This window comes from Petromyzon marinus, chromosome 48 (assembly GCF_048934315.1).
Source record: "Petromyzon marinus isolate PM22_M1 ecotype Great Lakes invasive population chromosome 48, UKy_Petmar_22M1.pri1.0, whole genome shotgun sequence".
Classification (NCBI taxonomy): domain Eukaryota; kingdom Metazoa; phylum Chordata; class Hyperoartia; order Petromyzontiformes; family Petromyzontidae; genus Petromyzon; species Petromyzon marinus.
The window spans coordinates 9,395,318-9,419,352 of record NC_133714.1 but is presented as its reverse complement, the minus strand read 5'-3'; the positions used below and the strand labels follow the sequence as shown (position 1 = coordinate 9,419,352).

The following is a 24,035-nucleotide window of genomic DNA, read 5'->3' as shown; positions in this document are numbered from 1 at the left end:
CACCTACCACCACCTACCACCACCACCTACCACCATCACCACCTACCACCACCACCACCATCACCACCACCACCACCTACCACCACCACCTACCACCATCACCACCTACCACCACCACCAACACCACCATCACCACCACCACCACCACCATCACCTCCATCACCACCACCATCACCACCACCACCACCACGTGTTAAACTGTAAATGCTTCTTGTGCCTGCGCGACTGACATCACCCTGCCGCGTCAAGCACTCAGCCGGCGAGAATGACGTCCCGAGGGCGCCGCTGTCCCCCTGGGGCACGCGACGCGTCTCGCTGGTGCAGGCGGGATCGAGGCCACGAGTTCCATCTCCTCCTTCACCTCGTCATCCACCTCCTCCTGCTCCTTCACCTCCACCTCGTCATCCACCTCCTCCTGCTCCTTCACCTCCACCTCGTCATCCACCTCCTCCTGCTCCTTCACCTCCACCTCGTCATCCACCTCCTCCTGCTCCTTCACCTCCACCTCGTCATCCACCTCCTCCTGCTCCTTCACCTCCACCTCGTCATCCACCTCCTCCTGCTGCTCCTCCTGCTCCACCTCGTCCTCCACCTCCTCCTGCTCCACCTCGTCCTCCACCTCCTCCTGCTCCACCTCGTCCTCCTCCACCACCTCCTCCTCCACCTCCTCTTGCTCCACCTGCTCCTCCTCGTCGTCCTCTGCTCGTGTCGGTGGCCCCAGCCACGCAGTCCCATCGCCTTGCGCCCCCCCACCCCGCTCCCTCACTCGGTTCGCTCAAATCTGCAGTCTTGTCGCATTACTGGCCAACACGTGTGGAAATCAACACCGGGGACGGTGAACCGGTTCCTGACCGTGGGAACCGGTAACCGATTCCCGAAAACGGTTACCTGTTTTACCGGCTGTCGTTTAATAACCCCACGTTCGTATTACCACTCTCGCCTGTATTGTTACACAGATTAACGCAACCACCGTTAAGTCATAGCCACGGTAGTGCATTAAACATTGAATGAATATACCTCTGTTACGTAACAATCCATCAGCCTATTGGATTTCCACACTGATGTGAATTCGGCAACGTTTGTCTAAACAAGCAATCTCGGTCTCGCAAGCAGTCAGGGCTTTCGCGAAAACAAACGGCCCATGAATTGCCAGAAAGCCGTGTGACAAAACGCCGCAGCTTGTTGTTGTTGTTGTTTTCAATTTAATAATTTTAATTTGCTAACGCGTGCACAGTTTTCTCTCGCTCTCTCGGAGATCCAGAACGACTGGGAGCCGCGAGTAAGGAACCACAGGCGAGCCCAAACTCTGCGGTCCTCTATATAGCAAGATGCTATCGGCCGGTTAATGAGTGTTTACACGTGTTGGAGGAAACCCGAGCACGCAGAGAAAACGCACGCGTGGTGCGAGGGGGAAACGCTCTATACCTTACAGACGGAGCCCGCGGAGTCCGCCCTGACACCCACGGAAAAGTGAACTTCGCGTCGTCTGCGCGGTGATTCATCAAACCGTCCCTGCCCCCCCACAGCGCTTAGGGTGACAGACCACGTGCACAGCCACCACATCGCCCATGATGCTGCGCAATGATGGGGGGGGGGGAGCGACATCACTCGGTGGCAGCTGGAGCCATGGAGGTGGAGGGTCGAGACGTCGTGGGCCTCACACGGAACTGCGCTGCAGGAGAAGGTGAAGGTCGGGTTCAGGGTCCGTTGCTTTGGAGGAGGGTGACCACATCTCTGTCCGGTTCATTGTTGGACGCTTTAAAGCCATCGTGGTCGCGTGACGAACTCCGGGTCACATTCTTATCTTATTTTATATTTACAGAGCGTCTTAGCTGAAGGCGCTCTATGGCATTGTTCAAATCGGAAACAAAAATCGAGTGATTTATATGGCAGCGGCATTGCTTGAGTGACCGTAGCAGAGGATACGTGGGGTCACCAGTGCTGAGTCGATGGGCAGTGCTGAGTCTATGGTGTAGTGCTGAGTCTATGGGCAGTGCTGAGCCTATGGGCAGTGCTGAGTCTATGGGCAGTGCTGAGTCTATGGTATAGTGCTGAGTCTATGGGCAGTGCTGAGTCTATGGGCAGTGCTGAGTCTATGGGCAGTGCTGAGTCTATGGTGTAGTGCTGAGTCTATGGACAGTGCTGAGTCTATGGGCAGTGCTGAGTCTATGGTGTAGTGCTGAGTCTATGGGCAGTGCTGAGTCTATGGACAGTGCTGAGTCTATGGGCAGTGCTGAGTCTATGGTGTAGTGCTGAGTCTATGGGCAGTGCTGAGTCTATGGTGTAGTGCTGAGTCTGTGGGCAGTGCTGAGTCTGTGGGCAGTGTTGAGTCTATGGGCAGTGCTGAGTCTATGGTCAGTGTTGAGTCTATGAGCAGTGCTGAGTCTATGGGCAGTGCTGAGTCTATAGGCAGTGCTGAGTCTAAGGGCAGTGCTGAGTCTATGGGCAGTGCTGAGTCTATGGGCAGTGCTGAGTCTATGAGCAGTGCTGAGTCTATGGGCAGTGTTGAGTCTATGGGCAGTGCTGAGTCTATGGGCAGCGCTGAGTCTATGGGCAGCGCTGAGTCTATGGACAGTGCTGAGTCTATGGGCAGTGCTGAGTCTATGGTGCAGTGTTGAGTCTATAGGCAGTGTTGAGTCTATGGGCAGTGCTGAGTCTGTGGGCAGTGCTGAGTCTGTGGGCAGTGCTGAGTCTGTGGGCAGTGCTGAGTCTGTGGGCAGTGCTGAGTCTGTGGGCAGTGCTGAGTCTATGGGCAGTGCTGAGTCAATGTACAGGGGAAGTTGATTCCAGTGGTGCGGTGCAAGGAGGGAGACCGATCGGAAACGAGATTTGGCACAGAGGAGGGGTGACAGAGAGAGATGAGAGAGGCGAGATGATGTGGGGAGAGGCCACGGAGATATTTAAAGACGAGAGTAAGGTATTTGAAAAGTCAGCGATCGTACAATTATTGCAAAGTTAAATGGCTAACGGATCACTTGAGCAAGCAGGATTTATAGATGTTTTTGTTTTACCATAGACCCCATGATGCTATTAATAACATTCGATGCGACTGATTAGGTATGATATTCCTGCAATGACAAATAGGGACATCTCAAACATTCTGCGAACAAATCCGACGATGTTGGGGAAATCAAAGGGAATGTTAAGAAGAAGACGACGAAAATCCCGAATTCACCGAAACTTCGCTCCCAATGGCTCCAGCGGGTGTGTCCAGAGTCACAGCGTCGCTCCGGGCAGAAGTGACCCTTGTTGTGGTGACGGCGAAGCGACGGGAGCTCCGAGTGTTTGTGGAGCGAGACGAAACGTTCTCCTGAGGATGTCATCCTTGGGACATCGATGACGATCGTGATGATGATGATGATGGACCAAGCACTCTGCACTTCAAGGCGTCCGTGTAGAGCGGTGTTCTTCATTGCTAGGCCCTGGTGGCCTTGAGTGCGGCTCCAGACGTGCTGTCCAGGACGATACACAAATGGGGAAAACACCCCCATCATCTTTTGATTTAAAGCTTTCGTGACTGCAGTAATTCATATTCTTAGCTCTTTCGGAAAAGTCACGTTTTATTGTTTTATATATATTTTATTATTTTATTGTTTCCCTTCAACGTGACCCCCATCATCATCAACATCATCATCGTGATGCTGTCAAACCCAACAATGGTTCCAAATGCGTGGCGGACCTCACACTGATGACGTCTTATCGGCGAAAGTGTCCCCCCCGCCCAACCTCTGACAAATGAGTGAAGTCAGAAGACCACGTGTTGTAGTGACGCAACAAGACTCACCAGAGCCGCTCATTTCTTTCCGAGTCAGAACACGTGACCTTTTTGAACCATCTCCGTGCGTCACACGACGGGGCTCGCGGTGGAGCGAGTGTATATATGTGTGTATGTATGTGTATGTGTGTGTTTGTGTATGTATGCATGTGTGTATGTGTTTGTGTGTATGTGTGTGTGTATGTGCACATGGCCTGGCACAAGCATCGTGGTGACGTCACCGCCACTTAGCGGCGAATGGCGGTTGTTGTTGTGTATGTGTGTATGTGTGTGTGTATGTGTGGCTGCCACTCCTCTGTCGGGAGCTGGATCGGTACCGCCTGGATCTGTGTGGCATTCAGGAGGTCCGGTGGACCGGCTCTGGCTCCTGCCACCATGAGGGGTGGACAGTCCTCTACTCGGGCCAGCAGACTGCCAAACAACAGGGTGTGGCTCTTCTTTTGAACAAAAGATTGAAGGGGGCGTGGGTGCGTGGCGGTGAGGTGTGGGAAGCTGTAAGTCCCAGGCTACTTTGGGCTCGCCGTCCCCTCAACCGGAGGCGAGGAATGGTGGTCGTGGTTACTTATGCCCCCACCGAAGATGAACATCCGTGGAGGGATGCAGGCAAAGCCGATGAGTCAGATGCCTTCTATGACCTCCTGTCACAGGTGCTGGCTAAAGTGGCCCCTCGGGATAGAGTCATCATGTTGGGTGACTTCAATGCCCGAGTTGGTCATGATACTGGCACCTGGTCTGGAGTGATTGGAGGGCATGGGCCAGATCAGCTCAATAACAACGGTAGGAGGCTGCTAGATTTTTGTGCATCCCATGGGCTTGTAATTACCAACACGCTGTTCCGGCATCGGTGCATCCACACAACATCATGGATGCATGCCGGGTCCAAGCAAGAACATCTGCTGGACTACATAGTGACGGACCAGCGGATGCGAGCCCATGTCCTTGACACCAGGACCTACCGTGGAGCTGGTCTGCCCTCTGACCATCGACTAGTCATCTGTAAGATGTGCCTGCCATTCTTCCACTCCGGTGGTAGGTGTACACCCAGGACCCCATTCCAACCTAAAGTGGCCTGGTCTCAGTTATCTGATGAAAGTTGCCGCCGAGAATTTCATCATCGCTTGCGGCTGGGGTTGGCATCGTCCCCCACTCCTCCTGATGTCGAGGGTAAATGGGCGAGGTTTAGGACTGTGACTCATGCAGCTGCAATGGCTGCTTTGGGTACGTGGTCCAGACCTCCCCAGAGACCCTGGCTGCCAGAGGGGGTGTTCAGGATGGTTGAGAAAAAGCGACAGGCCCACTGTCATCGGCTACAGAATCCCAAGTCAGAGAATGAGGAGGCTTACCGCAGCCTTCGCTTGGAGGTTCGGAGAGCCGTGAGGCACTGCAAGGATGGGTGGTGGTCGCGGGTTGCTGAGGAGATGGAGTCTGCCTCAGTGGCCCGCGATCACAAATCTCTATTTAACTCCATCAAAAAAGTAACCTGCAGTGCCACACCTATTACCATCATTAGGGGAAAAAACAGTGATCCAATCTCCGACCCCCAAGAACAGATTTGCTGAGCATTTCTGTGAGGTCCTGGGGGAGGGGAAATCCCTCAGCCAGGAAAACATCGTGGATCAAAGTGGGGATGACCCTGCTGAGGCTGCAATGCCTCGTAATATTGGAAGAAGTCACCCCCTGTGAGTGGCTGGCTGAGGTGCCATCTGTTGAGGAAGTACTGAAGACGATCCGGAGTCTGAGACCAGGAAAGGCACCAGTAGGGACGATCTCCCAAGCGAAATGCTGAGAGAGGGTGGCGTTTGTGCACAGACTGCCCTATATGACATCATAACAACAATCTGGACCACTGGACGGGTTCCACAGGATTGGAAGGATGCCCTGGTGGTCTCCCTCTTTAAGAAGGGGGACCGCACAGACTGTAACAACTGCAGGGGAATCTCACTCCTCAGTGTGCCGGGAAAGGTCCTGGCAAGGATTATTCAACATCACCTTGCCAGGCACGCTGAGGAGAGGCTTGCGGAGCCCCAATGCGGTTTCAGGAAAGGGCGGTCCTGCACAGATGCCATATTTTCTGTCCGTCTGCTACAGCAGAGGTGTAGAGAATTCAAACAAGACCTACATCTCTGCTTTATTGACCTGGTCAAGGTCTATGATACCATCAGTAGGCCTGGGCTCTAGGTTGTTCCTCGTCCTTTTGGAGTCCCTGACCCTCTGCTCACGATCATTAAGGACCTTCATGATGGTGAGCGGGCCCGGGTAAAACTACGTGGCCGGGAGTCAGAGCCATTCCCTGCACACCTTGGGGTGCGACATGGATGTCCTCTAGCTCCCACATTATTTAACATCTATTTTGACCACGTAGTTCGTGAAGCCTTCAATAGCTGTACCGGGGGAATCTCCATATGGTACAGATATAATGGGAGGCTGATCGATGCCCGGGTGCAGTCAAGGGATGGCTCCCTATTGCTCAACCACGTTATGTATGCCGATGATTTGGTAATAGCTGCTCATTCAGAGGCGGAGTTGGAGACGCTGCTGCTGAGACTGGAGCGTGCCACTAAGGGATGGGGCCTTACCATCAGCCCCACCAAAACTAAGCACCTGCCTGGGTATTTTGTACCATCGGACACTCCACCCCCACAACTCCCAATCGGTGATGGGGCAGTTGTGGAGAGAGTGGAGAGTTTCCCATACCTGGGCAGTGTGCTTATGACCAGTTCCAGTTTAACAGCAGAGGTCTCACTCCGAATCAGTCGCGCGGCAATATCTTTTCATCGGTTGCGTAACGCTGTGTGAAAGCTACCTGGTCTGTCGCTCCGCACTAAGCTTCAGGTCTTCTCGGCCACGGTCATTACCTCCCTTCTCTACGCTTGCGAAACGTGGACCCCCCCTAATGAAACATCTTCGCCGGTTAGAAACATTTAGGCTAGCCTGCCTACGATCCATCCTGGGTTTAACCAGGCTGGATTGTGTGAGGAGCTCACAAATTCTTGAAAGATCTGGGCAAGGTCCCATCGGTGAGCTCCTCCGGCAGGCAAGGCTGCGTTGGCTGGGTCATATAGCCCGCATGCCCAGCCACTGCATGCCGAAACAGCTTTTGTTCGGCCGGATCGAGGGGGCTAAACGGGCGCGGCACGGGCTAGAGAAGAGATGGAGTGATGTGGTACAGGAGGACGTGGAGCTGAGTGGACTTGCCAATAACTGGTACCAGCGGTGTCAAGATCGGCCTCTGTGGAGGAGGCTCGTGAAGCACGCTGCTACAGGGCAGTTGGAGGCAGTCGCCCTCCAACAACAACGGAGGGCGGAGGAGCAACGCTCACAACAACGAGCGGAGCGCCGGGTGGCTAAAGCACAGCAGGTTGGCACAGTAGGGGGCACAGGTGGTGCACCAGCCAGTCATCTCAGTCAGTCGACCCGTGGCACCTGGGTCTGCCCCGTGACCTTCTGCCCGCGGGCGTTCGACACTTCACGTGTTCTCAAGGTGCACATGGCCTAGCACAAGCGTCGTGGTGACGTCACCGCCACTTAGTGGCGAATGGCGGTTGTTGTATGTATGTGTATGTATGTGTGTATGTGCGTGTATGTGTGTGAGGTGCTCGCTAACAGCACTTGCCCCTACAGTCTGTTAAGGCTATACGGGGGATCTTTGTCTTTGTATGTGTGTATGTGGGGAGCGGTAGTGTAGCGGTTAGCGCGCTGTGCTATGCACCTGGCGACCCGGGTTCGATTCCCGCTCACGGCCAACACCAGTGACGATTATCTTTACCGCCCCGGGCCTCCCCTAGGTCGACTCAGCCTCAAATGAGTACCTGGTGCGGTGTGTAAATATCGCCACTAGAGAGACAAAGGCGGTCGGGCGTGGTGCTGGCCACCCACCCCCTCGTGTACCGTTGTGGCCTTCATGGGTGCTCGCTAACAGCACTTGCCCCTACAGTCTGTTAAGGCTATACGGGGGATCTTTGTTTTTATGTGTGTATGTATATATGTGTGTATGTGTGTGTATCCGCACGCACGCATGCACGAGAATGCGGCTTTTGTGTGAAATTGTTCAGCCGCAGGCCTTATAGGGGGCGACAGGAGCGGTTCAACCCCGGTGACCACTCGGGCACCAACATAAATCACGAGGCCCCCCACGGGACTCACCTTTGCCCTTGACAAATGGGGGAGAAGCGGTCCGCGCGGCACCTGGCCTGGACCGGCAATCCTCACCCATCCACAGCGTCTCTCCGGAACCAAGAAACCCTCAACATGTTAGACACTCACGCGGCACTAAACCACGTGGCCCTCACTCATTCCCTGAGTGGATCGGTGCTGCTATGACCTTCACTGTGGTGGTTGAACACAGTGTGACAGATGGCATGACACGGTCAGCGTGTGTGTGTGTGCGTGCCGTATGTTGAACTTCCTTCGCACCGTACGTAGCCAAACGCGACAATCGGAGGTGCAGTGTCTGGTAGACCAAATCCTCAACACGGGTGGAGGAATGAATGAATCATGTCCAGGGTAACCACGGCGGTGGTAGCGACGGAAGAGCGATGAGGAGGCGACTGGCCGCCGATGAGCGATCGAGTGACCGGAGTGCATCAGCGAGCGCTGGATCATCGGTCACAACTGGCTGCGATTAGGAGCGGGGTGCTTCCACCCCAGGTTGCACAGCAGCCCCGCAACAGCCCCGGGTTCAACTCGTGTGTGGGGTGCGTGTGGGGTGCGTACTCTGGGCTCTGGGCAGACCAAACACGAACACGTGGGCGCAGGCAACTCTCTCTCTCTGTCTGCCTGCCGATAAGAACTTACAATGCAGGAATTCCGCTGTGGCTTTTCTGCCCTATCGCAAATCATATCATTACCGGCGCATATTTTTTTTCTAGTGTTGTTTTTTTTGTTAAATCAAAGCGTCTTTGTTGAAAACCAGATTTTTAGCATTTTACATTTCACCGCTGCACTTGCTGACGCGTCTCTGCTGACAGTGAGTCGTGTCTACGTGCGCGTGTCACAACGCATCTGGACTTAGCCGCCGTGAATGTGGAGTCGCCACGGCGGGGTGGGCTCGACACGACGCTCCACTCGGGCTCAGTTGAACAAGGGGGGGGGGGGGGGTAGGTGGGGCGCCGCATCTCTGCCGCTCACGAGTAAAGCGACGGAAATTCCACAGTCACATGGCAGAGACCGGTCTGTCCACAACACCACCACTGTTTGGCTGGAATTATGGGTTGAGCCGACACTTAAACGGAAGTGACAACAATCCTCCTTCCCATACGACCCTTCGCATAGGAAATACAAATCTCTCTTTACACAGGACATCAGCAACGTGGCCTTCTGTGAGTGCACAATTTCAGCAGCATTCGTTCACAGCACAAGGGGAAACAATTTCTAGACCTGATTCGACATTCAGTGTCACATCAGCAGCAGAGTTAGGCTCGCTTAACACATTCCTGCGGAGGGAGCTGGTAGGAACGTTGGGTTGCTCGGTCAATGGCCAGTAGGTTAAACGTTGAGTTTTATAAGGGCACCACGGGGTGACCAGCCCCTCCCCACGCAGTTCCACACCCCCCACCCAGCCCCTCCCCACCCTCCCCTCTCCACCCAGCCCAACCCCTCCCATTTTTGGATGCACGACGGACGGACACAATAATTCCCTGTGGGCTGGTGGTGTAATAGCCAGGAGGTTCCTACCAGTACCAATGGTGGTGGATTGCCCAGATGTCTCTAGGCAAGGGCCCTCCACTCTACTACACATGGGTCCCAGTTTGACACGCAACTATGCAACGCACAACACAGAACTAATCATGAACGCGGCTCGGGATGACACAAGTAATACAATAAATAAGTGGACAAAGCGCCTCCTTACCCACACCTGCCCTTCCAACATAAGTAATGCATTTTTCAAAAAAATTATAGTGTAAGTAATAATAGGGGTTTTTTTTCTACCCTTTTTTCTGGCAACAAAACTGAAACCTTTTTTTAACGAGGAAATCATGTCCACATTAACCGCAATACCTGCAGTCAGAATGCAAACAAAAAAAAACACACTCTGATAATGTATGCATTGTCCTTGAAATTGATTGCTCCAACAGATGACAAAACAAAAAAAACCGAAATGATGAACGAAGCAAAGTGTCGACTCCACCGAGCATCTTCATGTTTCCTCTGATCGAAAACAAAGAGAGAGAGAGGGCTGCTGTGTCGAGGGACCAATGCGACCTCTGGTGACGCGCGAGGGGACTGCGGGGGTTTAGCTCGCGGGATTAAAGTCTCTGCAATCGCCCCCCCCCCCCCCCCCGGAACGACTGCGCCCCGCTGCCGTAACTTTCTTAATAACAACAACAACAAAAACACATCCCATGAATAAACATTACAATAATTTACATTTTGTAAAATAGGCGCATTTTTCATCCGTAGATAACCAATGCGACCGCTGTTCATATAAGACCAAGAAATAAACAGAACCTACCAGGGTAAGCGGCAGTGCCGGATTATTTATCCTAGTAGCTGCTGCTACACATGTGTAGCTACGACACGTGTAGCAGCTGCTACATGTGTAGCAGCTTTTGCTACTACGATAATGTGTAGTAGCTACTACACATGTGTCAAGGGGGCCGTCCATAAATGACGTGTAGTACTACACATGTGTAGTAGCTGTGGGCCCCGCACTTTCAAGGGCCCCGCGCTAAATGCTTTCAAGCCATCAATTCCGGTTCAGCGATTCTGCACTTGCTCTATTACTATAGTACTATACCGCCTTCAACTTTTATGAACGACTGGGTGTTTTAGCTTAGCGATTCGTCGTATTATCTGTCTGTATAGCAAATGAAAAAATCCAATTGCTTTACAATGCAAGTAAAAAAAATTGTGTTTTAATAAGTGTTTATTTATTTATTTAAAACCCCTTTATAACATTCTACAGGACCGGCACGAGCTGAATCCGGCACTGGTTAGCGGCTAGGACTGTGGGGAGTAAGAGGCCGATTCCAAAACCTTTGCAAGCTGCGCTGGCAAAATCCCGATCACCCCAGGAAAGAGAGACTTCAACTCGGAACACTGAGCGTGGCGATCCCAAGGTCTCAGAATGACTATGGGCTCAGTCACTGCAAATGTTGTGGGGTCAACTACCCACTGAGGATCTCATAGTTCACTCGGTACTTGACCGGTAAGCCAGCGCAGAGACAAGGGGGCCGTCCATAAATGACGTCACGCGATTTTGGACGATTTTTGACGCCAAAAAACAAATTTCCATTTTGAAAATAAAACATGCTTCAAATTGCTTAAAACTATTGTCATTCTAGTGCGTATTTAATGTGGCGCTGCAGTCCGATGTTGTAGGAGTCTTGCATTTCTCAAACCACCCCCCCTCGTCACACATCGTCACAAATATATGACCCCTCCCCCCCTTAGGTGCGTGACGTCATTTATGGACGCCCCCTGTGGCGCGTAGCAACCCTCGCAGCTGCGTTCTGAACGAGCTGGAGTCGAACCCAGCGACCTCACCCAGAAACCCCGGTCAGTAATCAAGTCGAGAGAACGCAAAAGCTCCGTGTTCCCACATTAATATATTTACGTGTTTTATCTATCGGCCTATGCGCGTGATCTATTAAACGTATCACCCAGAATGCTCCGCGACGGCGAGCAACGATTTGCTACGCGCCACTCCCATTGGTCACGCTCCACGCTGACGTCACAGGAGAGAGCCGCTCGGGTTGTAGCTCGTCACCAATAAATTAAAAGAATGTTACGCGCATCAGACACGTGTCGCACTGAAACGCGACAATGCTAAACCCTCACGGCCGGGTCAAAGTGTCTTCCTGCTGTCAAATAACAATGGGGCTCTAGGTGCAAGCTCCACATTCTGCCAGCGAGAACCATATCACAAGGTCTCTGAGTAACACTTTTTTGACCCAAGGCAGGGAAGATAGTGTCAGGTGACCCCACTGGGATTTGTGCTCACCAACTTCAGATTGGGAGTCAAGTGCTCTGACCAGAGTAACCATCTGGGCCGGTGGCAAGATGTTAACTACCTCGCCTGGTATGCAGGGGGTCGTGGATTAGATTCCGACCCTGACACTTACTGTATATTTGGAGTTTCCGAGTCCGTCTTCCCGTGGTCGCGTGGATTTTTCTCCGGGTCCTCCGGTTTTCCTCTCCACATTTAGAGTGAACATCACTCGTTTAGAGTTTTTGGCTGGTAAGCCACTTCGTTGAGCTATAATTTGTGGCCAGGTCGATTCCGAAAAAAAGAGTTCTGTAGCTCAGAGGGCCTTACCTTGTAAGATGAATGAATGAACGGCCCGAACTGTACAATTGCTTAAGACGCATTTGCGTCACATTTGCTCATTCTCCTGCACCGCTCCAGTCGGAATTCCTTCCCAACGCCCCTTTGCTCAGAAGCTGATAAATAAATCAGTGTGCGCTCCCTCATCAAACACGCTGTCGCATCCTTCTGCCGTCTGCTGATTTTGTGTCACTTTTAGGGTCCCTTTAAATTTCTTCCGTCGCTTTCCCCCAGCATCAGCGCGACGTTTAAACCGCTTCAGACGCCACCGCCGGTCCACCCGCTATAAGTAACGCGCGCCCGTTATCCTCGCCAGCGAGTGTCGTGGGTGGCGACGCCACGCTTGGCACGCTCCCTCCGCAGGTGTACTCTGTTTTATTTATGTTGTTGCTCTTTGTCGGTTTTTTTGTGACCCAGGTTTCCTCTTGCAAATGAGACTCTTTCCCGGACTCTTTCATGGGCTAAAGAAAATTAAACTTGAACCCTGCAATGTTACAGGCCAGCTACGGTGAAACAAAAGCATCGCAGCTTCCGTTTATCCGCCTGTAACTGGGTCTGGATTACCAATTCACATTCAAATCAGTTCAGCAGAAGCCACCTGCGCCGACAATTGTCAATCCGAGCAGAGGTTGCGCACTTCATTTATTGACGCACTGCCTTCACACGACGGACACTTTTGCTTCCCGCGTGCGACTGCGCGGCGTGTTAAACACCGTTAGAACGTTTCAGGCAATCACCAACGTGGGGAACGTCGAGTTAATCGCGGAAGTTTAAATGCAACGCCCCGACAACGGGGAAAGGAGCCGCGTCCATCGTCCGCGCACTGCCGCTGTGCGTCTGAGGTTTGCAGTTCCCTCTGGACCGAGACGGCGACAAAAGACGTTAAATGTCTGGGCCTGCTTCCTCGTGGACTTGCTTGGGTAGCCTGGGTTGATTGGGTGGCGAGGGTTGAATGGGTGGCATGGGTTGATTGGCTGGCCTGGGTTGATTGGGTGTCATGGGTTGATTGGGTGGCATGGGTTGATTGGCTGGCCTGGGTTGATTGGGTGGCATGGGTTGATTGGGTGGCATGGGTTGATTGGCTGGCCTGGGTTGATTGGGTGACATGGGTTTATTGGCTGGCCTGGGTTGATTGGCTGGCATGGGTTGATTGGCTGGCCTGTGTTGATTGGGTGGCATGGGTTGATTGGCTGACCTGGGTTGATTGGCTGGCATGGGTTGATTGGGTGGCAAGGATTGATTGGCTGTCCTGGGTTGATTGGGTGATATGGGTTGATTGGCTGGCCTGGGTTGATTGGCTGGCATGGGTTGATTGGCTGGCCTGGGTTAATTGGATGGCAAGGATTGATTGGTTGGCCTGGGTTGATTGGGTGACACAGTTTTACCCCAGGGAAGATGAACCTGCGCCGTGCTGCTGGCTGCGGAGAGAGAAAGATTAACTCGGCAAGGTTTCAATATGTTTTCGGATTAAAAAAGAAAAGACTCGAAACGCACACACGGAGCACTCTGCAGCTGTAATGCGGCTCTTGAAGCGAAACGGACGTGTGTGTGCGTGTGTGCACGGATAGCGACAAGAGTCTCATCCGCAGCTCTGCTGCGTAGCTAGGATGGCACCTTACCCTCGTGCGTTGGCGACGACGTATTCTGAGTTGGGCCTCCAGCGGGGCCGCCTTGGCGAGGTGTCTCACCCACGCCGTGGTTGCTACTCTGCGTTGCGTTGGAGGTCTCTGTGAATGAAAGACGCCACGGCCGCTTTATCTGTTGTGAGAGAAGGCCACACTCTTTGGTTCTTTCGGTAAAGTCAAATGACGATAAAACAAAATAAATTGAATCACGACGTTTCGGGCGCAACGCAAGCGTCCGTCATCAGGTGGGACAACCACAGCAGGCAACAACTGCTGAAGTGGGCAAAAGGACTGCCGTAACACAAGGCAGATCTGAAATATGGCAGAACTAACTCCTCCGCCGTGGCTGACCACTGCTATAACGCTGTGGGCTCTCGTGATATTGTTTTTTTTCCGAGACCAAGTCACTCTACAAGCCGTCGGGCTACTATCAAAGGTTTGTTCATGAAGCCATCCATATATATAAACATAGACGTAACTTCAACCGAGAAGATGGGTACACGTTGAGCAATCATTGGAAGGATGTTATTAACCAGGTAAAACCTTAAATGCTTTATGGTTGCTGCCTTCATATCCGCATCTCCTTTTGCTTTGCCTCAGCTCCCCCACTCCCAGCCCCGCTCTCTTCCCCTCCCCACCCCCCATCAATTCCCTTTAATCCCTTCCAGCTGCTCTTCACTCGGCAGCTCTCCACTCCCCCCCCCTCTCTCTCTGTCTCTCCTCCCTGGCCCCTCCCCCCCTCTCTTGCCTATATAGCCTCGTGTTACGGCAGTCCTTTTGCCCACTTCAGCAGTTGTTGCCTGCTGTGGTTGTCCCACCTGATGACGGACGCTTGTGTTGCGCCCGAAACGTCGTGATTTAATTTACTTTGTTTTCTACCCACGTGATTTTACCGAAAGAACCAAAGACTATATGGATCCCTGCAGTCACGAAAACTTCAAATCCAGAAGGCCACAGTTACACTCCTGGATCAATCTTACCGGTCAGAGTCACAAGCGAAAGCATCTCCCACGCAACACCAGCGCGAAGCTATGCTCATCACTTTACAGCTCTAGGCCAACTGTGGAAATCCCACATTCCTATGGTGGGGGCCGTGGAATCCACCTCCCGACTCAAAGTAAGACCTCCATATACTTCCCACAAATGGTGACTCATTTTGTTGACGCCAGTGTGATGATGATGATGGGCCGAATTGAACCTCTGGCTGCTATTTAAACTCACACCTTTGCTCACGAGTTATTTTCACCTCAAATCTGGTTGTTCTGCTGAGAAACGGTCCCCACGGATGACGACGTGCAACACCTGGTGCCAAAGGCCAGTGCCGACTCAGCACTGTTTGTTTAATATGCCTGGCACTGCCGATGGGACCATGAAGGTTGAAGCCAGTTTAACACCTAGTAGGAGACTCTCGCCACCAATATCCACCACGATAGAAGTTTTTTTGGTTAGATCGCGTAATTATAAACGTGTCGTGAAACCCGCCACCACCCGCCACAGCCAATTAGTAAGGTTTGTCACGTAAACAGAACGTGCCAATTCGTTACTAGTACAGCACACCGGTTGTGTTTGAGAGCAAATCCACAACATTAACAATCTGAGTACCACACCATTTGCAATCTGTACTCATTTATATTTACGCGATCTAACCCACAACATTGGTCCCAAAGCCCACAGGAATTATGTTTTACTTTGACTTTTGGACAGACGGACAGACGGACGTGGGCTCATTGATTTAACTTCTGCTTGTGGGCTCATTGATTTAACTTCTGCTTGCGAGTGGCGTGCGCAGCCAAAACACCACCCAGTTTGAGATGGACGCGGTCTTGCTGCGGCTTACGCCCTTGCCTGGCATCTAACCCGACTCCATCAACCCGCGTCTGCTGGTAAAGCCCTCGGTCAAACTCCACTCGATAAAAACCCCTTCTCCTCTGCCGTCCCTACAGTCTAGAACCCTCTTCCCCCGGTCTCCCGCACTGCCGACTTCACCGTTAGGTCCAGGCTCAAGAGCTTCCCCTTCTCTTTCGTCTTAAAGCGGACGCGGATTCTCTCGTCACAAGCACGCACGCACCTCGCTCCTCTGCACCATCCCCGTGCGTGTGCGTGCATGTGCGTGCGTGCGCCCCGTGAGGTCCGAGGCCCACGCGCATTTTGAAAGGTGGAGGATTTAACGGCGGTTTCTCACGCTCGCAGCGCGGAGCTGTCGATGACCATTTCTTCGTGGTTGAATCACAGGTCAGCCTGCTGGCTCCGCGCAAGGTGAAGCTGGAGAAGAAGTGAAAGAAATCGTCGGGCGATGCTGCTGCTGCTGCTGCGTCGGCAGCGGTACACGAGCATGGACAACGAATCGAGGGCTCAATCCGCGCGTTCGCTCTTCCTCTCCTCTCGCGCCCCCTTCACCGGAACCAACTTCCCCTCCACATTAAGCAGCCACCTTGGCTCACTCGTTTCCACTTTCCCACTCAGAACTCACACTTATTGTTCCCAACTCACCCCACCTTCCCCCCCCCTTAATCTCCACCTCATAACCACCACCACCGTCACTGTTCCCGCTTCATATTCTCATGGCGTGGCTACCACTCGTTAACCCCATTCATCCAATCCATTCATCATCATCTACTGTCATCAATTTCGCTTTCACCAAATTCACGCGTCACAGATTCGCCACCATTGCTTCCTCCCGTCTATTTCATTCGCCTCTTCTCCTCCATTACATTCACGCGCATTGTACCATTGCTAATTCTTTGTAAAGCGCCTCGGTTAAGGCACTCTATAAATTACGTTAAGATAAGAGACGTTGAACACGTGGGCTTTCGCGACCAATAGTATCCATTATACAGGTTTTTTTGTGTGAAATCGCGTGAATATATAAATGTGTCGTTAAACCCGCCACCACCCGACACAGCCAATTAGTAAGGTTTGTCACGTAAACAAAACGCCCAAATCCGTTACTAGTACAGCACACCGGTGTGTTGGAGAGTAACCCCACTACAACATTCACAATTCGTTTGCTCTCCAACACACCGGTGTGCTGCACTAGTAACGAATTGGCACGTTCTGTTTGCGTGACAAACCCTTACCGATTGGCTGTGTCGGGCGTTCTGGGGGCTTAACGACGCATCACTCACTCACTGTTTTTGACACGAGAACTCGATGGAGCTCCCGACAGTGATGTTTCCGGTCCAGAACCCGTGCTCAACTTCCCCGGGCGCATAACACAGCTCGGCTGGTGGGTCAAAGGTGCACGGAAGAGGAAAGCGGTGGCTCAATCTCGATTTGAAGCTTTCGCGACCGCACGGAATCCACACTCTGTAGTTCTTTCGGTAAAGTCACCGCGTAGGTAGAACAATAACAGATCACGACGTTTCGATCGCAGCACAAGCAAATCGTCATCAGGTTGGGACAACCACGGCGAGAAGAAACTGCTGAAGTAGGCGAGAGATCTGCCGTGGCACGAGGTTTTATAGTAGGCCTCGGTAGTAGGGGGGTGGGGGAGAGAGAAGTGGGGGGGGGGGAAGGAGGCGGGGCAGAAAGTGGACCCCGCAGCAGCACCCGGGTAACGGGAGTAAGAAAAAAAAACAGTGCTCGTTTGAGAACAAGAGGAGTGTGTATACGGGGAAGGAATAATCCAGTAGGTGGCGAGTGAGCTGTAGCGATGCATGCTTTGTTAATTACATTGAGAGACAGAAAGAGGAGCGCGTGGATGAGATTGGTACCAACAAGTGACGGCGTACTTGACCATCCATGCAACGAAAATAAAAACCTGCCTACTATCTTTTTACTGTCACCGAGAGCAAGCGAGGATCTTTAGCTTTTTGCTGACTGCTCTGAAATACGCCGCAAAACAATTGTGAGCCATCCAATGGCGGAGCCAGGATTTTCAGGTAGGGGGGGCAGCCCCTCCGGCAATGAAAAATGATAGAGGAGTTGTTAGTATGTAAGGAGTTGGTGGGAAGTAAGGAGTTGTTAGTAAGTAAGGAGTTGTTAGTAAGGAGTTGTTAGTAAGTAAGGAGTTGTTAGTAAGGAGTTGTTAGTAAGCAGGGAGTTGTTAGTAAGGAGTTGTTAGTAAGGAGTTGTAGTAAGTAGGGAGTTGTTAGTAAGGAGTTGTTAGTAAGTAAGGACTTGTTAGTAAGGAGTTGTTAGTAAGTAAGGAGTTGTCCCTTGCTTTTTATTCGACGCGTGTGTGGCAATGGAGTAGCCATGGATCGAGGGTCGAATTCGAACCGCGCTGTGTGATCCGCATCGCGCTTGCTGAAGGTGTTGATGCCTTCAGGGAAGTCGTGTACTCTGTATACACAACTGCGCACAATTCTGAGTCACTTATAACTTCTTTGCCATTACTTATTGACAATTATGGACTCAGACTATTGTATTATCATCAATTTATAGAGTCCCTGGCACGTAATAATATGCTACACAGTGGCAGTGGGGGGTCGCAAAATGCCGATTTATTACTAATAAACCCCAATGATCTGATCGAAATTAGGGATTTCGATCGGATCATTGGGGGGGCACGTGCCACCCCCCCCACCCCCCGCCCCCCCTACTGGCTTCGCCAGTGGAGTCATCGTTGTTGTGGCCAATATAAGCAGCAGAATTAAGGAACCAGACCTGAATGTTGAAAGCGGTCCGGCATTCGATTGTGTTGAAGCAATGCTGCTGAAGTTACGCACACCCACAAGGCCGTGTGGCTGGTGGCCTCTGATAACAAAAATACTTTTGCCCTATGTCGAGGTGAGGATACAGGGAAAGGGAGCGCCTCGTCCACTTTTTAGTTTTTTAAATATACCGCGGAGGGCGGGTGGGGTCGCGTGGTGCTCGGCGACGCCAGCCGGTGGCACGCCGTCGGTGCAATCTGCCCTCGGCGTTTGAGGGAATCTGAACACCGATGGACTCGGCAAGTTCGCGTACGTTCCCGTCGACCGAAATGCCGACACCGTCGTTTCCTCCGCGCGACAGTCAAGCAGCCCGCCGCCGCCGCCGCCGTTTTTTCTCGCGCCCCGTTGCGTCGCAAGCAACCAGCGAGGCGGCGGCATCGCGTCACGCTTGTCCGCGCTGGCCGCGAGGTGACGCACGGGAGCGTACTCACGTGTGCACCCGAGGTAACTGTCCACGACCCACCCGGCTGCGCCGCTGCCGTCCTTTTTACAGAACATGTAGTATCCGTGGGCGAGGCTCTTGAAGCGATCGTCGCAGTCGACATAGACGTACTCATGGACGTCGTATCGGCGGCCGCGGACATGCCCGGTGGGAATCTTCACCTTCGCGTGAGGTTGGTCAGGGGGCGTGCCGCACGTGGATGCTGACGGGGAGGAAAAAAAGTTGCAAGAAACGAAAATTGCGAAACGGGTGGGTTTTAATTTTTCCCGCACCTCCGATGAGCACAGTTGGCTACGCACGGTGTGAAAGAAGTTCAACGTGCGTACGTTCAATTGCCACCCTAGACACAGAATCAGAATCTTTATTTAGGCTGCAGGAAGAATTCGAGGAGCTATGAAGCACTTTTTCACAGGCGTCCAGTAGGGGCACGGGGTCAGAAAGTTACAACAACAAACGCAAAATACAATAACCGATAGCAGGGCAAATTATAGGGAAGCTAAGCGAGGTACTAAATATAAAGTATGCAAGTACAAATTGTATGAAACACTCCTTGCAAAAACTAGAGACGTGCCATATAAAAGAGACTTTACAGGTCAAATGTTTTAGTAAATAAAATAAAATAAAAATGAATGCTGGCTATTTGCATATGGAATTAATCCAGATAAGACATTCATCAAAATGAATGCGCATATAATATATACAGCTAGTTGTGAGGTATGTGAAGTCTAAATACGTTATAAAAAGGTTATAGAGATGAGATTCTGTACAAAATATAGTTGAGTCTGCTCATAACTGAAACATTCTAGAACAATAGACCCTCCAAAAGAGGGGAATACTGCATGTGTGTACGTATTCATAATAAAGGCTTTTGGGTTTTTCAAACATTGTAAATGTTAAATTTTGATTTAAAGCTTTCGTGACTGCAGTAATTCATATTCTTAGCTCTTTCGGTAAAGTCACGTTGAAGGGAAACACTAAAATAATAAAATATATATAAAACAATTAAAATTCTCACGACGTTTCGACCATAACACAAACGGTTGTAATCAGGTGTGTCGGTTGCAAACCGACACACCGACACACCTGATGACGACCGTTTGTGTTATGGTCGAAACGTCGTGAGAATTTTTATTGTTTTATATATTTTATTATTTTAGTGTTTCCCTTCAACGTGACTTTACCGAAAGAGCTAAGAATATGAATATTGTAAATGTTGTGGATTCACTCTTCAACACACCGGTGGGCTAAAGTAGTGAACTATTTTGTCTTTTGTCAACGTGACACTTTTTTTGCTGATTGGCCGTGTCGGGTGGTGGAGGGTTACGACACATTTATAAGTAATGCGATCTAACCCAAAAACCTTTATTATGAATAATATTGGTCGCGAAAGCCTAACGTGTTAAACTGTACGTACGTATGTTGAACTTCTTTCGCACTGACTGGCCTGCACCAAAGATAGCCTTACCTATGGCCTGGTGGCACCAGCGTCAAGTCAGGCCGGAGAACGCCAAAAGGCGAAAATTACCAGAGAATGTTTGTTCGCATGATCACCACAAGCACCGTGTGCGATTAATTCAGACATGATTCCTTGCAAAAAGGTTTCTATTTGGCGTTCGAACATTTTAATACTTGTTCTATTGCCAGAAATGGTAAAACCTATCTTTATTTTGCCATACCTTGATACTGGCAAACAAAACAGGTCCCATGATATTCTTTCGCACCGTACATAGCCTTTACATCAGATTGGTTGTCCCTGTGAGGTCATGACACCAATTTAAGAAGCCAGGTCAGGTTACATTCTGACTTCCTGGATCTTCTCCTAAATACAACCTTTGCATAGTTTTGAGTGAACCATCACATCTCGTTGCTACATCTGGTCATGGGAATTGTTCGTCACCTTACAATAATGAACAACAATAGTTGTCCCTTTAAACGCTTGCGCGCATGACTAATTAGGTTGGCTATGCGCCGGGTGGTGGAAGGTCTCACGACGTCGATTTTTGCCAGGTCACTATGTGGCGTTACCGAAGAAAAGAATCAAAAGTGAATCATTGATATTGAAGAGTTTGACCAATTACACCTCTGTGCCAATAAAAAGTAAAAAAAAAACATTCACATAGATGACAATGAAGCTTCCGATTTTCGGAAGCCACTGGAGCTACGCATTTTTAAGCCATCTAGATTGAAAATCAATTTCTTTAAAACCGCTTTTTGCGCTTAGTGTGTTGTCCTTCCCCTGCGCCTCCAATTATATTATCACGAACGATGCAAAAGAAGTTCAACATACACACATTACGACATACGTGCAAACTGCAGCCAGAATGTGCGTCATGAATTAAGAGGGCCCATGTTTGCCTGCCGAAACGTCCCTTTCTTCACCTACGAGCGTGTAAGACGTGAACTTTGTGCCAGAGTGGACGTCCTCCGCCAATCCATCCGCCGCATCACTTACGGTTGCACCGCTTGTGGTCCGTGTCCCAAGCCGTCAGGTCACCCTTTCTTCTGCAGTGCAAGTCAAACCCATCTGACGGAGACTTGTAGTCCTCGTCGCAGTCAAAGTAGACTGTCTGGTTTTCCAAGTACTGCTGTTTGTGGGCATACGCTGAAGAAAGCTTCGCGTGAGGCTGTGGAGGTGGCTTGCCGCAGAACGCTGAAGAGACGGAGAAACGCAGCCGTGGGATCACTTCCCATGCCCCCGATACGAAACCAAACGTACTGAAGGACAGTTAACCTGGTCGTCGTACGTGAGTTCGTGGTGCTTGGGGCTAATAGGAACGGGGGTTATTTGAAGTGAAGTGAAGCTCTTGTAAAGGAGACAAGAGCGGGTACTCACGTTTACATGCGGGGGGCGATGATAACCACCGTTTATTGTAGAGACAGACCAGAGTTCTGTTGCCCTGCAGCGTGAAGCTAAACACGACGGGCAAACAGAATCATCGTTCAGAGGCGTGCGGGACTAACGACGGGACCGAGATTGTGTGCACCGAGCGTTCCACTCACTGCTCGTCGCACGAGTAGGTGATGCTGCTGCCAGTGGTGACGTTTCCCTCCCACTTGCCGTTGGGAATCTCATCAGGGCGCTCGCATTCCTCACCTGTGAACAGAACGAGAGAAGCGTGGATGCTACCGCGTTTTTGAAGCACCTCAACGTGATGCGAGTATGTTGAACTTCTTTTGCATGGTGCGTAGCCAACCGTGCTAATCGGAGGTGTGATGCTGTCGTGCGATGTGATGGCAACTGCGGGGGGCTCAATGAGGTCGGAGAGAATTACGGTGACTCTGCTCCGCTGAGCCGTGGCTCGCGTGAAGGTGAGCTGGATGCAACTCTCCCACACGTAACTTTGTTGACATCTTCAAATACTGATCGATAGACATTACTTTAATATGGCAACGAATAAAATAACTACATTGCTGATATTATTTATCGTCTAATTATTCAAAAACGTCACACGTTCACTCGGAAAACCGCACCATCTCGTTGCCTATAGTTGCCACTGTGATCCTATCAAGACCTTGCGATGTCAACCAATCACAGCCCTGTTGAATGGGCAGCAGTAAAAACGTGATGCTGAACAATGATGCAAGTTGCAGCCCGTGATGCAACTCTCTCTGCACCGTGTTGCAGCCCACGATGAATGGAAAAAACGTAAACATTATCTCAGCTCCCGCAATGTAGCGCTGTAGCATTTAAACATCAATGCCAGAGTGGACGTCCTCCGCCAATCCATCCGCTGCATCACTTACGGTTGCACCGCTTGTGGTCCGTGTCCCAAGCCGTCAGGTCACCCTTTCTTCTGCAGTACAAGTCAAACCCATCTGACGGAGACTTGTAGTCCTCGTCGCAGTCAAAGTAGACTGTCTGGTTTTCCAAGTACTGCTGTTTGTGGGCATACGCTGAAGAAAGCTTCGCGTGAGGCTGTGGAGGTGGCTTGCCGCAGAACGCTGAAGAGACGGAGAAACGTAGCCATGGGGTCACTTTCCATGCTCCCGATACAAAACCAAACAGGGGGCCATCCATTTAGTAGGCACGCGAAAATCTGTCAAAACTTGACCCATCCCCCCCTCCCTGTACGCACGCGGACTTTTTACACCCCCCACCTACGTACGTACGCCTGATGCTCCCCCCACCCCCCCCCCCCACACCCGATTCCTATAGAACGGCCGATATTCAATCCATGCAGAAACGATCAAAGATGAATACTATCAATGTGTTTAAGCAAACAGATAGTCCACCGCCGGACTATATAACTCATTCGAAGGCCAATGTAGACAAATTATTATCGAGGCTTCACCCCCACCCCCCCCCCCGTTTCCTATGCGTCCATTGTCAGTAGCCCCCCCCCCCATATGCAAGCGAACGCATTTGGGTTACCCCCCCCCCCCCCATGCGTACGTACTGAATGGATGGCACTCAGTTGGAAACGTACTGAAGGACAGTTAACCTGGTCGTCGTACGTGAGTTCGTGGTGCTTGGGGCTAACAGGAACGGGGTTATTTGAAGTGAACTGAAGCTCTTGTAAAGGAGACAAGAGCGGGTACTCACGTTTACATGCGGGGGGCGATGACGACCACCGTTTATTGTGGAGGCAGACCAGAGTTCTGTTGCCCTGCAGCGTGAAGCTAAACACGACGGGCAAACGGAATCATCGTTCAGAGGCGTGCGGGACTAACGACGGGACCGAGATTGTGTGCACCGAGCGTTCCACTCACTGCTCGTCGCACGAGTAGGTGATGCTGCTGCCAGTGGTGGCGTTTCCCTCCCACTTCCCGTTGGGAATCTCATCAGGGCGCTCGCATTCCTCACCTGTGAACAGAACGAGAGAAGCGTGGATGCTACCGCGTTCTTGAAGCACCTCAACGTGATGCGAGTATGTTGAACTTCTTTTGAAGCACCCGCGTGCACTCAAAGTGATGCGTGCGTGGATGTATGTTGAACGTCTTTCACACCGTACGTGGCCAACAGTGCAGTGCCGGATTATCGTAGTAGCAAAAGTAGCTACATATGTAGTAGCCACACATGTAGTAGCTACACAAGTAGTAGCTGCGGGCCCCGCACTTTCAAGGGCCCCGCGCTAAACGCTTTCAAGCTATCAACTCCGGTTCAGCGATTCTGCCCTTGCTCTATTACTATAGCACTATACCGCCTTCAACTTTTATGAACGACTGGGTGTTTAAGGCTAGCGGTTTGTCATATTATCTGGCTGTATAGCAAATGAAAAAATACAATTACTTTACTATGCAAGTTAAAAATGTGTGTTTGAATATTTACGTG

At 51.2% G+C, this 24,035-nt stretch overlaps 1 protein-coding gene across 1 annotated transcript in view; it reads right to left on the bottom strand.

Moving 5' to 3' along the window:
• Positions 1-12,665: 12,665 nt before the first annotated feature.
• LOC116952766 (sushi, von Willebrand factor type A, EGF and pentraxin domain-containing protein 1-like) overlaps positions 12,666-24,035 on the bottom strand; it is a 40,502-nt gene continuing 29,132 nt past the window's right edge. The window contains exons 16-26 of the mRNA XM_032972391.2: positions 23,474-23,567; positions 23,307-23,383; positions 22,508-22,705; positions 21,764-21,857; positions 21,597-21,673; positions 21,216-21,413; positions 18,753-18,965; positions 16,796-16,889; positions 15,849-15,928; positions 13,661-13,768; positions 12,666-13,459 (exon numbers count right to left, since the gene is read on the bottom strand). Coding sequence (XP_032828282.2) covers positions 13,368-13,459; positions 13,661-13,768; positions 15,849-15,928; positions 16,796-16,889; positions 18,753-18,965; positions 21,216-21,413; positions 21,597-21,673; positions 21,764-21,857; positions 22,508-22,705; positions 23,307-23,383; positions 23,474-23,567 — 1,325 coding nt within the window. The 3' untranslated portion in view covers positions 12,666-13,367. The remainder of the gene's footprint in view (positions 13,460-13,660; positions 13,769-15,848; positions 15,929-16,795; positions 16,890-18,752; positions 18,966-21,215; positions 21,414-21,596; positions 21,674-21,763; positions 21,858-22,507; positions 22,706-23,306; positions 23,384-23,473; positions 23,568-24,035) is intronic.